This window comes from Panulirus ornatus, chromosome 46 (genome assembly GCF_036320965.1).
Source record: "Panulirus ornatus isolate Po-2019 chromosome 46, ASM3632096v1, whole genome shotgun sequence".
NCBI classification, from domain to species: domain Eukaryota; kingdom Metazoa; phylum Arthropoda; class Malacostraca; order Decapoda; family Palinuridae; genus Panulirus; species Panulirus ornatus.
The window spans coordinates 13698886-13713307 of record NC_092269.1 but is presented as its reverse complement, the minus strand read 5'-3'; the positions used below and the strand labels follow the sequence as shown (position 1 = coordinate 13713307).

The 14422-nt window shown below is 43.4% G+C and overlaps 1 protein-coding gene across 1 annotated transcript in view; it reads right to left on the bottom strand.

The window, feature by feature from the left end:
- The window catches only part of LOC139763311 (probable glutamate receptor), a 152854-nt gene that overhangs the window by 37976 nt on the left and 100456 nt on the right, over positions 1-14422 (bottom strand). Inside the window, exons 8-9 of the mRNA XM_071689333.1 lie at positions 8444-8534; positions 7859-8172 (exon numbers count right to left, since the gene is read on the bottom strand). Of these exons, the coding sequence (XP_071545434.1) occupies positions 7859-8172; positions 8444-8534 (405 nt within the window). The remainder of the gene's footprint in view (positions 1-7858; positions 8173-8443; positions 8535-14422) is intronic.

Sequence of the window (14422 nt, the reverse complement as noted above, 5' to 3'; positions counted from 1 at the left end):
CATTTCCTCCTTGACCTCCTGCCGCATTCTTTTATCCTAGTCATTTCCACTCCTTCCCTGTAAGTATCACCCAAAACGCCTCTCATTTCTCCTTCCCTAACAACTTTACTTCTCCATCCCACTACTCATTGCCCTTTCTTAATCTGCATTCTAGAACATCTCTTGCACATGACATCCATGTCTCCCTAAATACACCCCATTCTTTATCCTTCTACACACAATGTCTCATAATTTTTCTTCACAAAATTCCCCAAACTCACTTACTTTCACCACATTCTACCCCTCGGTATTGTTTCCTTTTTCTCGAAAACCTTTACAAGTCCTCATCCTCGGTTAACCATGATAGCAATCAGACATCCCAACACAGCTGCTCCTCTCAGCGAATTTACATTCAAAAGTCTCTTTTACTCGACTGTCAATTAATATGGAAACCAATAATTCCCACTAACCAACACTCTTGCGCATATGCGTATACTTGTGAATCTCTATCATAATTTAACCAAGTATTCCCGATAACTAGTTCTTTTTTCGGTACATATCTTACAAGCTGTTCCCCATTTTTCATTATTAAAATTGAGCACCTAAAATCATATCCTCCGCTGCCACATTACTTACCCTCTCATTTCAATCACCCATCACTGATACCCGGCCGCTTACATCACAACTGATGACACACTAACTCTCCTGTTCCCAAAATTCTTAACTCTCATCATCTTTCTTTTCATGGCAGGGTGCAAAACCGAGAATAATCACCCAGCTCTCGCTATCCACTTAAAGTTTTACCCACATCAATCTAGAATTTGCCTCTTACACTCTCTCACACACTCCTGCAACTTCAGGAGCAGTGCTACTCCTTCCTTAGCTCTTGTCTTCTCACCAACTCCTGACTTTACTCTTCCAACATTTCCAAAGCAAACATTCTTCCCTCTTAACTTTGAGCTTCGTTTCACTCATAGCAAAACATCCAAGTTTTTTTCTCAAACATACAACTTGTTTCTCTTCCTCCTTTATCATCTTGGTTACATCCACACACATTTAGACACCATAGACTCCATAACTTGATCCCTTGACGAGTTTTGGAGAGAAGGGCAAGTATACAGTCTGTTGTAGATGAGAGAGCTTGGGAAGTGAGTCAGTTGTTGCTCGTCGATGATACAGCGCTGGTGGCTGATTCGTGTGAGAAACTGCAGAAATTTTTGGCTAAGTTTGGAAATGTGCGTGAAAGGAAAAATGTTAAAAGTATATATGAATAAGAGCAAGGTTATGAGGTTCAGCAGGGTTGAGGGACAAGTTAATCAGGACGTAAGCTTGAATGCAGAAAAATTGAAGAAAATAAATTGTTTTAGGTATCTGAGAGTGGAATTAACAGAGATGGAGCCATGGAAAGGGAAGTGAATAACAGGGTGGGAGATGGGGCGAAGATTTTGGGAGCGTTGAAGAATGTGTGGAAGGCGAGAATATTATCTCGGAGAACAAAGATCGGTATGTTTGAAGGAATAGTGGTTCCAGCAATGTTATATGGTTACGAGACATGGGGTATAGATAGGGTTGTGTGGAGGAAGGTGGATGCGTTATAAATGAAATGTTTGAGGACAATATGTGGTGTGAGGTGGTTTAATCGAGAAAGTAATGTAAGGGTAAGAGAGATGTGTGGTAATAAAATGTGTGATAGAGAGAGCAGAAGAGTGTCAGTTAAAAGGATTTGGACATATGGATAGAATAAGTGAGAAACGGTTGATAAAGAGGATATATGTGTCAAAGGCGGAGGGAACGAGAACGAGAAGTGGGAGACAAAATTGGATGTGCAAGGATGGAGTGAAAAATATTTTCAGCGATCGGGGCCTGAACACACACATGACAGGATGACGTCAATCGGATTGATGTGGTGTACCAGGGTCGACTTATTGTCAGTGGACTGAACCACGGCATGTGAAGCATCTGGAGTGAAACATTGAAAGCTCTTAGGGGCCTGGATGTGGATAGGGAGCTGTGGTTTCGAAGCTTCGTCTCTTCGATGTATGTCAACTGACTGTTATATTCCTCTCTTGTGTCTCCCATGATGATGTGATTATTACACGAAAGTGCACTTGGGAACTTTTCGTGCTTCATTTTCCCCGTGGACTCATAGGAATATATATATATATATATATATATATATATATATATATATATATATATATATATATATATATATATATATATATATATATATATATATATATATATTCTTTTTTTCATTTTGCTTTGTCGCTGTCTCCCGCGTTTGCGAGGTAGCGAAAGGAAACAGACGAAAGAAATGGCCCAACCCACCCCCATACTCATGTATATACATACACGTCCACACACGCAAATATACATACCTATACATCTCAATGTACACATATATATACACACACAGACATATACATATATACACATGTACATAATTCATACTGTCTGCCCTTATTTATTCCCATCGCCACCTCGCCACACATGGAAAAACATCCCCCTACCCCCTCATGTGTACGAGGTAGCGCTAGGAAAAGACAACAAAGGCCCCATTCGTTCACACTCAGTCTCTAGCTGTCATGTAATAATGCCCGAAACCACAGCTCCCTTTCCACATCCAAGCCCCACACAACTTTCTATGGTTTACCCTAGACGCTTCACATGCCCTGATTCAATCCATTGACAGCACGTCGACCACGGTATAATACATCGTTCCAATTCACTCTATTCTTTGCCCGCCTTTCACCCTCCTGCATGTTCAGGCCCCAAATCACTCAAAATCTTTTTCACTCCATCTTTCCACCTCCAATTTGGCCTCCCACTTCTCGTTCCCTCCACCTCCGACACATATATCCTCTTCGTCAATCTTTCCTCACTCATTCTCTCCATGTACCCAAACCATTTCAAAACATCCTCTTCTGCTCTCTCAACCACGCTCTTTTTATTTCCACACACCTCTCTTACCCTTACATTACTTACTCGATCAAACCATCTCACACCACATATTGTCCTCAATCATCTCATTTCCACCACATCCATCCTCCTGAGCACAACTCTATCCATAGCCCACGCCTCGCAACCATACAACATTGTTGGAACCACTATTCCTTCAAACATACCCATTTTTGCTTTCCGAGATAATGTTCTCGACTTCCAAACATTCTTCAAGGCTCCCAGGACTTTCGCCCCCTCCCCCACCCTATGATTCACTTCCGCTTCCATGGTTTCATCCACTGCCAGATCCACTCCAAGATATCTAAAACACTTTACTTCCACCAGTTTTTCTCCATTCAAACTTACCTCCCAATTGACTTGACCCTCAACCCCACTGTACCTAATAACCTTGCTCTTATTCATATTTACTCTTAACTTTCTTCTTTCACACACTTTGCCAAACTCAGTCACCAGCTTCTGCAGTTTCTCACATGAATCAGCCACCAGCGCTGTATCATCAGCGAACAACAACTGACTCACTTCCCAAGCTCTCTCATCCACAACAGACTGCATACTGGCCCAACTTTCCAAAACTCTTGCATTCACCTCCCTAACAACCCAATCCATATATATGTATATGTATATATATATTTATATACATATATATATATATATATATATATATATATATATATATATATATATATATATATATACGAATAAAGTGTACATAAACGCGCACCTTCATAGAACATACAAAGCTCCATCAGCCAGGATCGAACCTGGGACCCCTTGTGCAAGAGGCCGGCATGCTAACCGCTAGGCTAAGGGACTGTATAATAGGAAACAACTATTCGAAATACTAAGTACTCGAATACCCTTCGTCTCACAATGGTGAGCAACGGGGTCTATCGGTTGTTTCCGAACAGAACACACAGCCAGCTGATAGCGTTTTACCGAACCTGACTGTACAACGCGGAGTTATATGAATACGAATAAAGTGTATATGAACGCGCACCTTCATAGAACATACAAAGCTCCATCAGCCAGGATCGAACCTGGGACCCCTTGTGCAGTCCCTTAGCCTAGCGGTTAGCATGCCTGCTCTTATTTATATATATATATATATATATATATATATATATATATATATATATATATATATATATATATATATATATATATGTATATATATATATATATATATATATATTAATGTATATATATATGTATATATATATACATATATATATATATATATATATATATATATATATATATATATATATATATATATATATATATATTATATATATATATATATATATATATATATATATATATACATATATATATACATATATATATATATATATATATATATATACATATATATATATATATATATATATATATATATATATATATATATATATATATATATATATATATATATATATACATACATATATACTTGTGGCATGAGAAGCGTGGGAAGTGGGTTGATTAGAAAGGGTAGTTAGTGGTGGGATGAAGAAGTAACTTTATTAGTGAAAGAGAAGAGAGAGGCATTTGGACGATTTTTGCAAGGAAAAAATGCAATTGAGTGGGAGATGTATAAATGAAAGAGGCAGGAGGTCAAGAGAAAGGTGCAAGAGGTGAAAAAGAGGGCAAATGAGAGTTGGGGTGAGAGAGTGTCATTAAATTTTAGGGAAAATAAAAAGGTGTTCTGGAAGGAGGTAAATAAAGTGCGTAAGACAAGGGAGCAAATGGGAACTTCAGTAAAGGGGGCAAATGGGAAGGTGATAACAAGTAGTGGTGACGTGAGAAGGAGATGGAGTGAGTATTCTGAAGGTTTATTTAACGTGTTCGATGATAGAGTGGCAGACATAGGGTGTTTTGGTTGAGGTGGTGTGCAAAGTGACAGGGTAAGGGAATATGATTTGGTAAACAGAGAAGAGGTAGCAAAAGCTTTGCGGAAGATGAAAGCCGGCAAGTCATCAGGTTTGGATGGCATTGCAGTGGAATTCATTAAAAAAGGGGGTGACTGTATTGTTGAATGGTTGGTAAGGTTATTTGATGTATGTATGATTCATGGTGAGGTGCCTGAGGATTGGCGGAATGCATGCATAGTGCCATTGTACAAAGGCAAAGGGGATAAGAGTGAGTGCTCAAATTACAGAGGCATAAGTTTGTTGAGTATTCCTGGTAAATTATATGGGAGGGTATTGATTGAGAGGGTGAAGGCATGTACAGAGCATCAGACTGGGGAAGAGCAGTGTGATTTCAGAAGTGGTAGAGGATGTGTGGATCAGGTGTTTGCTTTGAAGAATGTATGTGAGAAATACTTAGAAAAGCAAATGGATTTGTATGTAACATCTATGGATCTGGAGAAGGCATAAAATGGAGTTGATAGAAATGCTCTGTGGAAGGTACTAAGAATATATGTTGTGGGAGGCAAGTTGTTAGAAGCAGTGAAAAGTTTTTATCGAGGATGTAAGGCATGTGTACGTGTAGGAAGAGAGGAAAGTGATTGGTTCTCAGTGAATGTATGTTTGCGGCATGGCTGTTTAATTTGTTTATGGATGGGGTTGTTAGGTAGGTGAATGCAAGAGTTTTGGAAAGAGGGGCAAGAATGCAGTCTGTTGTGGATGAGAGAGCTTGGGAAGTGAGTCAGTTGTTGTTCGCTGATGATACAGCGCTGGTGGCTGATTCATGTGAGAAACTTCAGAAGCTGGTGACTGAGTTTGGTAGAGTGTGTGAAAGAAGAAATTTAAGAGTAAATGTGAATAAGAGCAAGGTTATTAGGTAAATTAGGGTTGAGGGTCAAGTCAATTGGGAGGTAAGTTTGAATGGAGAAAAACTGGAGGAAGTAAAGTGTTTTAGATATCTGGGAGTGGGTCTGGCAGCGGATGGAACCATGGAAGCGGGAGTGAGTCATAGGGTGGGGGAGGGGGCGAAAATCCCTCGAGCCTTGAAGAATGTTTGGAAGTCGAGAACATTATCTCGGAAAGCAAAAATGGGTATGTTTGTAGGAATAGTGGTTCCAACAATGTTGTATGGTTGCGAGGCGTGGGCTATGGATAGAGTTGTGCGCAGGAGGGTGGATGTGCTGGAAATGAGATGTTTGAGGAGTAATTAAGGTAAGGGTAAGAGAGATGTGTGGAAATAAAGAGAGCGTGGTTGCGAGAGCAGAAGAGGGTGTTTTGAAATGGTTTGGGCACATGGAGAGAATGAGTGAGGAAAGATTGACCAAGAGGATATATGTGTCAGAGGTGGAGGGAACGAGGAGAAGTGGGAGACCAAATTGGAGGTGGAAAGATGGAGTGAAAAAGGTTTTGAGTGATCGGGGCCTGAACATGCAGGAGGGTGAAAGGTGTGCAAGGAATAGAGGGAATTGGATCGATGTGGTATACCGGGGTCGACGTACTGTCAATGGATTGAATCAGGACATGTGAAACGTCTGGGATAAACCATGGAAAGTTCTCTGGGGCCTGGATGTGGAAAGGGAGCTGTGGTTTCGGTGCATTATTATATGACAGCTAGAGACTGAGTGTGAACGAATGTCGCCTTTGTTGTCTTTACCCAGCGCTACCTCGCACATATGAGGGGGAAGGGGGTTGTTATTTCATGTGTGGTGAGGTGGCTATGGGAATGAATAAGGGCAGACAGTGTGAATTATGTACATGTGTATATATGTATATGTCTGTGTGTGTACATATATTTATACGTTGAGATGTATAGGTATGTATATTTGCGTGTGTGGACGTGTATATATATGTATATACGAACAAAGTGCATATGAATGCGCACCTTCATAAATATGCCAATTTTGGATACTCTTGTAATATTGTTTTTCTTGTAAGTAGCAAATTATCAGATAGTGGAAAAAAAATGTAAGGAATTAGAATGTAAAATATCATCTGTCATATATAATGAGTATAATAGCTATGTGTTAATTATAGAGATTAGATAGTTTAACTTAAAAGTGACATGTCCTCGTCCGTAGCAGTTCCCATATAAGATGAAGCCAAGTAAAAAGTTTACAATTTACCGTGCTCAGATACAAACATACAGTGATACAGATTCAAATAATGACATCAAGAAAATATATCGAGTGTGGAAAAGTTACAAAGTGACGTAATGAATAGATTAACCAGGGAAACTAATGATTACTTTGGTAACCCAACATGATACCGGGTCACGCAGTACACACAGACGAGACTCACTAAGTATACTATCTGCTTGGAGACAGTTACCCAGCCCGGGGGGCTTAGTATTCAACATCCACTAAGAAACTGTGGTAAGTTAGCGCCTCGACTTGTTACGAAAGGTGTCTTTATACAGTGTGCATGGCTCGCCTACTGTGAGGGTAGCGAGACAATAATGTGTCCACAAGAGACACTGATAACTTCAGTTCCAACAGAGCAGCCTTGTTGGGTCGAGCCTGGTTGAGTCGAGCAGCTGTTTAGGAAAAGCACCTGTAGAGCACCAGTCAGGGTCCCAGCTGGAGAGTCTAAAGTACACGCTTGTAACTTTCCTGACCCAGCGGGAGCTGTACGGCGCCGCTCTGTGAAACACGAGCACGGACCGACCTGACGTGGAGTACGAGGGTCCATCGCTTGGCTACAGACACACTCTTGCCCAGAGACCCGGCTGAAGTCTAGTTCCTCGAAATCCAGCAGAAAACATGCGTTACAAACTGAACCATTAAGTGAACTGTTAGCACCAGAGAACAAGAAGCCCATTGCAATTCTGAATTAGGATGTTAGTTACCATTAGCAGCTGTTAGGATACATGCCATTTTTTTTCTGATACTGTGAGTAGCCTTAGATGTTAAGTTATCTCACTGACTGCGTACACAGACGCATGTCAGTGTCATGTAATGTGGACTCATGTCATTTTATTTAGGTATTCAATATGTAAAATCCCTAACCTGTATTTACCTTGTTGTAACAACACACGAATATAATCAAACATCATGTTTGATACCCAGATGGTGTTGGCAGGAGACTTTAATCCAGAGTAAGAAGACAAGAGGAGCACCACCGCCAGCACCACCAGCAGCGTCATCATGATGGCCGCCCACACCAGGGGCGTGAGGGGCAGCAGGAAGCCCCACGGGTCCGCCTGTGGTCGACCTCGTCGAACCAGGATCCCATTATCGTCAAACATTATTTCTCGCGTGTAGTCTACCATTTCCATGCGATAGGTCCTTATACTGAATGGACCAAGACCAATATCTACTTCCTATACGAAAGAGAAGGAAATAGAATAAATCTTTTTTACTAAAATGACTTAGAATATGTTGATAACTAAATCAACAAAAAGAAGAGTAAAGTGCCTTAGAATTTCACAGAGAGGGAGGAAGAAAGCTAAGGGGATAAATATGAAGCGTTATTCTGTAGGATATAATCATTTCATTTCCTGTTTTTCATTCCATGAGCAATACTTACTATACTTCAGAGGGATGAAGCTCCCAATTATTTCCTTGATTTCACAAACTTATTCTTCAGCTTACCTTCCTCCCCAACATACCAACCATGCCGGTCCAAGAGCCATTCTTCAGCTTGCCTCCCCAGGAGCCGTCAGGAGGCCGGATGTAATTGTACCTGGTGAGGAATGACTTGTGAAAAGGTTCATTTCTGTGTAGGTAGTGCTACCATCTCACAGGTATGTGAGGTGGATGAACATTGTTAAAAATTGTGGCTAGCATTATCATTTTGGTGAGGAGTTTATACGAGTTGTGAGAGAATTGTTTAATTGATAACGGTTTGTGGTCGTTATTTTTCATCGAGTTTAGAAATTAAGAGCAGTAAGGTTGTCAATAAGATTGGTGTATTTATGAGTTGGGGAATTTGATACGTTGGTGTAAACAGATACTTTCACGTTTTACAACAACAACTTTATGTTATTCCGCTTCTGCTACTGAGAGGCTGGATCAGATTTTATCATTATGTGTATTACTGTTGATGCTGCTACTAATGCAGCAAATTTCATACATCATAGATTCTGATACCTTCACAACCATACACAAAACATACTGTTACGAACATATATGTGTGTGCCCACATGTTCGTGTATATGTATGTGTGTGTCTTTGTGTATGGTGTTGCTGCTATTTCTTGTTAGGACGAGGATTAGGGGTCCTCCTCTGCTATCGGCTCGGATCTCACATCCCTGACCGAGCCTTAGTCTTGATGATCCTGTTTGAAACCAGATGGCGTCCAGTCCTTCAGCACTTGGACCCTCATCCGAGGCGTCAGGTCAAGTTGTGAGGTCAGCCTACGGGGTATGTCATCCAGTACATCATCGTCGCTGTCATAACAAGAGGAAGTTGAGCTTTAGGCAAGATGTGGGACGGACTTAGGATCCTCCAACCAACCAGCAGTTTCACGGATAGCCCCTTCTCCAATCACCTCCGGACCCGTGGCCCTCCAGCCAAGTAGGAGTGGCACTTAGGTGCCACCCTTCTCCAATCACAATTGGACCTTAGGCCCATAGCCAATCAAGGGTAGCATTGTAGGGTAACAGAGAGGACGCAAGTCGTTCCTACTTGTAATAAATACCTTTGACACCCGCTGAGCCTCGATTTGCCTTCTCTATCCCAGCGAGGTAAGTGGTTTTCCTTCTGTCCCAAAAGCCCGTAACCCGAGTGAAGTGCGCGATATAGACTCTACGGTGTTGTACTGCCTCTGTCATTTAATTTCGAGTGTCATAGAGTATTGTAACTTGTCATAGAAGTGTCTAACAATAAGTGTATCTTGAATCATGTTATCGAAGATAAATTGTCATAAAGGAAAGAGATCTCCTGGTTTGAAATCTTACCTGGAATGTTAAACTCATGTTCAGTGTTAACGTAAATGATTTGTGCCTGATTCATGTGTTTATTTTGTACTCTTTAGTTCTTTCATTATAAGTAGTTTTAATGCTGGTGTTTGATTTAATCCCATGACTTTAAGATAGTGTTATCCTGTGTTGTGTAACATAACAAATCTAACGTCCTTGCAAAGACAAGGATCAGTATAGTATTTGTAACATATACATGTAATTGGCGACCTCGCTAGAATAAGTATAGAGTTCGTAACATACAAATTGGCGACCTCGCCAGGATATTTCTTGCCTTAACGGAATCTCTTTCCTTGATTCGTTAATCATGCCGTTGACCAGCGACGCTGACGTTGACCAGTTCTGTCGATCTGAGCCCTCTCCCGAGGACATTAAATCTTTAACAAGTTATGAGTTGAGGCTTGTTGCGGATAGGTTAGAAGTGAATTATGACCGGAGTGCTAATAAAGTACAGTTGGAGACTTTATCAATAAATCATTTTGTTAGCGAGCAGATCGTAGATGCTGCGCCTGATGTTGAAATTAGTGTCGATAATACTGTCCCATCAGTGAGATCGGCCGAAGCCTCGATCCCTCCCCGTATCCCTAGTGATGTTAATGTTGATCCCGAATACTGGCGAATCCAACTAGAGATAGCTAAGGTCAATGCACAAGCACAGGTGCAGGTACAGAAGGAGCTGACTGAACAAGCTAGGTTCGCTTTCGAATGTGAAAAATTACGACAGAGCGCTTCACCATCTGAACCAGTGTCGTCTCAGTTGGGTAACTTACATCTCGTACCAAAGTTCTGTGAAGATGACGTGGCTACCTTTTTCCTTAAGTTTGAACAGACTGCCCATGACTGCTCTTGGCCGAAGTCGGCTTGGACGACCGTGGTAAGTCCCCACCTTGTTGGTATAGCTGAGTCCGCATACACCGCGTTGACCGGTGACCAGTGTAATGATTATGAGGTCGTGAAACAGGCAGTGCTGAATTCTTATCATTTAAGTCCGAAAGCACACAGACTCAAATTTCGAGCTAAAAATAAACGTCCTGATCCGAAAGAGCTTATGATGCTGAGTCGATCCTAAAACTATCTGTACTCGAGGAATGTAAGGACGGTGTACCCTGTGATGTACTGCATTAAATAATAACTAAAACAGCGGAGAATTTTGAGGATGCTGGGAAACTAGCAGATGAGTACGTGCTAAATCTCAAACTTGACGCGGAGAGACGTTCAAAGGGTTTTGACGGCAGAGGGAGGTCCAAAGGTCATGTAATCCCACCTGAATCTGCTACCTTGTCGGTAACTCATAAAAGTCAGGGGAACAACTCTGAGAGAGTTTTGTTTTCACTGTGGCAAGGCTGGGCACCAAGTGAAGGATTGCTGGGATCGGGCAAAGGAATCCAGAGACTCTGCCAAGCGTAGGCTGGTGAGTCTCTTCTCAACTTTAGGGCCACTTAGTAAAGTAAGTGAGGCTATCCCTGCTCTTAGGAAAGTGAGAGGCTTCGAGAGTGTTGATCAACCTGTAGTTAAGGATCCGTTCTGTGGGAACTACAATGCGTTCCTGTCTGAGGGCTACGTTCGTAGATGTGGTGTACGACGAAAAGTGACCGTATTACGGGACTCTGGTGCGATGCAGTCCTTGATGTTGGATGGCGTGGTGCCGCGAGGAGAGTCTGGAGACTGAGTCTTGCTAGATGGGCTGTCGGGTCCCAAGGCTGTTCCATTAGCCGATGTGAGTGTGGAAACAGAACTCTTCACGGGCCCTGCCCAGGTGGGGGTTGTAGATTGGTTGCCTGTCTCAGGCGTGGACTTTGTGTTAGGCAATGACCTAGCGGGTGAGAAGATGAGCCCAGTGCCGGTGGTGTCGGTGACACCAGTGGAGTCCACAGAGACAGAGCGGCTTCAGGAAAAGGTACCGGGGATATTTCCCGTGTGCGCAGTTACCCGGTCCATGTCCGCTAAGAAAGCAAGTTGCAGGCCCCAGGAGACAGAGCTTGAGGCGGGAAAACTGCAGTCATTCCCCGAGAGTGAGCCGAGTGAGGTGGAGCTCGCTGATACCTTCTTTGCTGATTTAGACTCTGAGCCAGAGTCGACGGGTGAGGCTGATGATTTGTCTCGGCAGAATATGAGATTACAGAGAGCCGAACCAGAGTTTAAGAAATTGTTTGAGTCGGCTGAAGAATCGGCTGACGGTTATTACCTCCGTGATGGGTTGTTAATGAGGAGGTGGTGTCCAGTGTCATGTAATGGGGAAGACGAGGAGTGGCAGGCAGTCCACCAGGTGGTAGTGCCGCGTCCCTACAGGAGGGAGATTTTGAAGCTTGCGCATGACTCAAGCTTCGCCGGTCATTTAGGGGTGAGGAAGACCCTGGACCGAGTGTGGCGGAATGTATATTGGCCTGGTGTCCGCCGGGATGTCGCTCAATACGTAAAGACGTGTCATACTTGTCAAGTGATGGGAAAGCCTAATCAGAAGCTCAAGGTTGCCCCCTTAGTTCCTATTCCCCCATTTGAAGCTCCGTTTGACCGAGTCATGGTTAACATTGTGGGCCCATTGCCAAGAACCTCCTCTGGCCACTGTTACGTTTTAAGTATTATTGATATGGCCACGTGATATCCCGAAGCAATACCATTAAAAAGCACGAATGTCAAGACTGTTGTCTGGGAGCTGCTTAGCTTCTTCACAAAGTTTGGACTTCCCAAAGAGGTGCAGTCTGATCGGGGATCCAGCTTCATGTCCAGGACTTTTCAACAAACCCTGAGGGAGCTGGGTATCGGATGATGACCTCCACTGCTTACCACCCTCAGAGCCAGGGAACATTAGAACGTTACCATTCCAACCTGAGGTCCATGATAAAGAAGTATTGTGCTGACAACACTGAGGACTGGGATAAGGGACTCCCATTTCTTCTCTTCGCCACAAGAGAAGTGCCTAATGAATCTCTAGGTTTCTCCCCCTTTGAGCTGATGTTTGCCCGCGAGGTCCGGGGGCCTCTTAAATTACTGAAAGACATGTGGCTGAACACGAGTGAGAGTGTCGGCCTGTTGGACTCCGTTAGAGAGTTAAAAGAGAAACTTCAAAGGTGTTGGGAAGCCGCTCAGCAGAAAACAACAGGAACCCAAGCACGAATAAAGAAATGGTATGACAAACGATCTTGTTTGAGAAGGTTTGAGGCCAGGTCAACCCTTGGCTGCCCGTTTTCAGGGTCCCTACACCATTATCCGGAGCGTAGAAGACTCAAATTACCTCGTCCCTACCCCCGATAGGCGCAAAGGTCGGAGATTATGACACGTCAACATGCTTAAGCCATACTTCAGGCGTGATCCTCCCCCTTTGGAACCGAAGGTGCCAGTCTGCATCATCTTACGTCCAGCGGTAGCCGTCTGTGACGAAGACGACGACGTAGCTGCGAGTGCCTCGGAGACCTGAGAACCGGACGGAGGCGCGGACGGGAAGTGGGAGGCGAAACTTTCGCATCTGACGGAGGAACAACGTGTGCAGATGTCCGCCTTGCTGTCAAAACACCCGAAGGTTTTCCCAAACACACCTGGACAGACCTCGCTCACAAGCCGTAATGTAGACGTAGGAGATGCCCGACCTGTCAAAGTAGCTCCGTACCGGGTGAGCCCAGAACGAGCAGCCATCCTTCACACTGAGCTATACTATATGCTTGAGCACGACCTGATTGAGCCATGTCAGTCAGAGTGGAGCTACCCTGTTACCCTCGTATCCAAGCCCGGTGGGACCTATCGGTTCTATATTGACTACCGCCGGGCTAATGAGGTGACAAGAACTGACAGTTACCCCCTGCCGCGAGTGGAAGATTGCGTAGATCGCGTCGGCAATGCTTGCATCCTGTCAAAATTAGATCTCAGAAACGGGTACTGGCAGATTAGATTGACGGAGAGAGCACAAGATATCAGCACCTTTGTTGTGCTAGGACAAACTTGTAAGTGTAAAGTGATGCCTTTTGGCATGAAGAACGCCCCTGCTACATTTCAACGACTTATGGACATCCTCTTCAGAGACCTTCCTGGTTGTGTCGTCTACCTGGATGATATTGTGATATACAGTCAGAGTTGGGACGAACATCTACAGAGACTTGACAACGTTCTGACGGTCTTGAATGAGGCTAACCTTGCTCTCAATTGGGACAGATGCGAGTTTTTGAAGGCTAAGGTGCAATATTTGGGTGTGTGATCGGTCAAGGTGAGCTAGCCCCCCCGACTACAAAGGTTCAGGCTTTATCCCAGATGGGTTCCCCCCGATCTCGAAGAGAACTGAGACGTTTTATGGGTATGGTTGGGTACTATAGGATGTTCATTGTCAATTTTGCAACACTCGCAACCCCTCTGACCAATTTATCGAACATATGTGTGTGCCCACATGTTCGTGTATATGTATGTGTGTGTCTTTGTGTATGGTGTTGCTGCTATTTCTTGTTAGGACGAGGATTAGGGTCCTCCTCTGCTATCGGCTCGGATCTCACATCCCTGACCGAGCCTTAGTCTTGATGATCCTGTTTGAAACCAGATGGCGTCCAGTCCTTCAGCACTTGGACCCTCATCCGAGGCGTCAGGTCAAGTTGTGAGGTCAGCCTACGGGGTATGTCATCCCGTACATCATCGTCGCTGTCATAACAAGAGGAAGTTGAGCTTTAGGCAA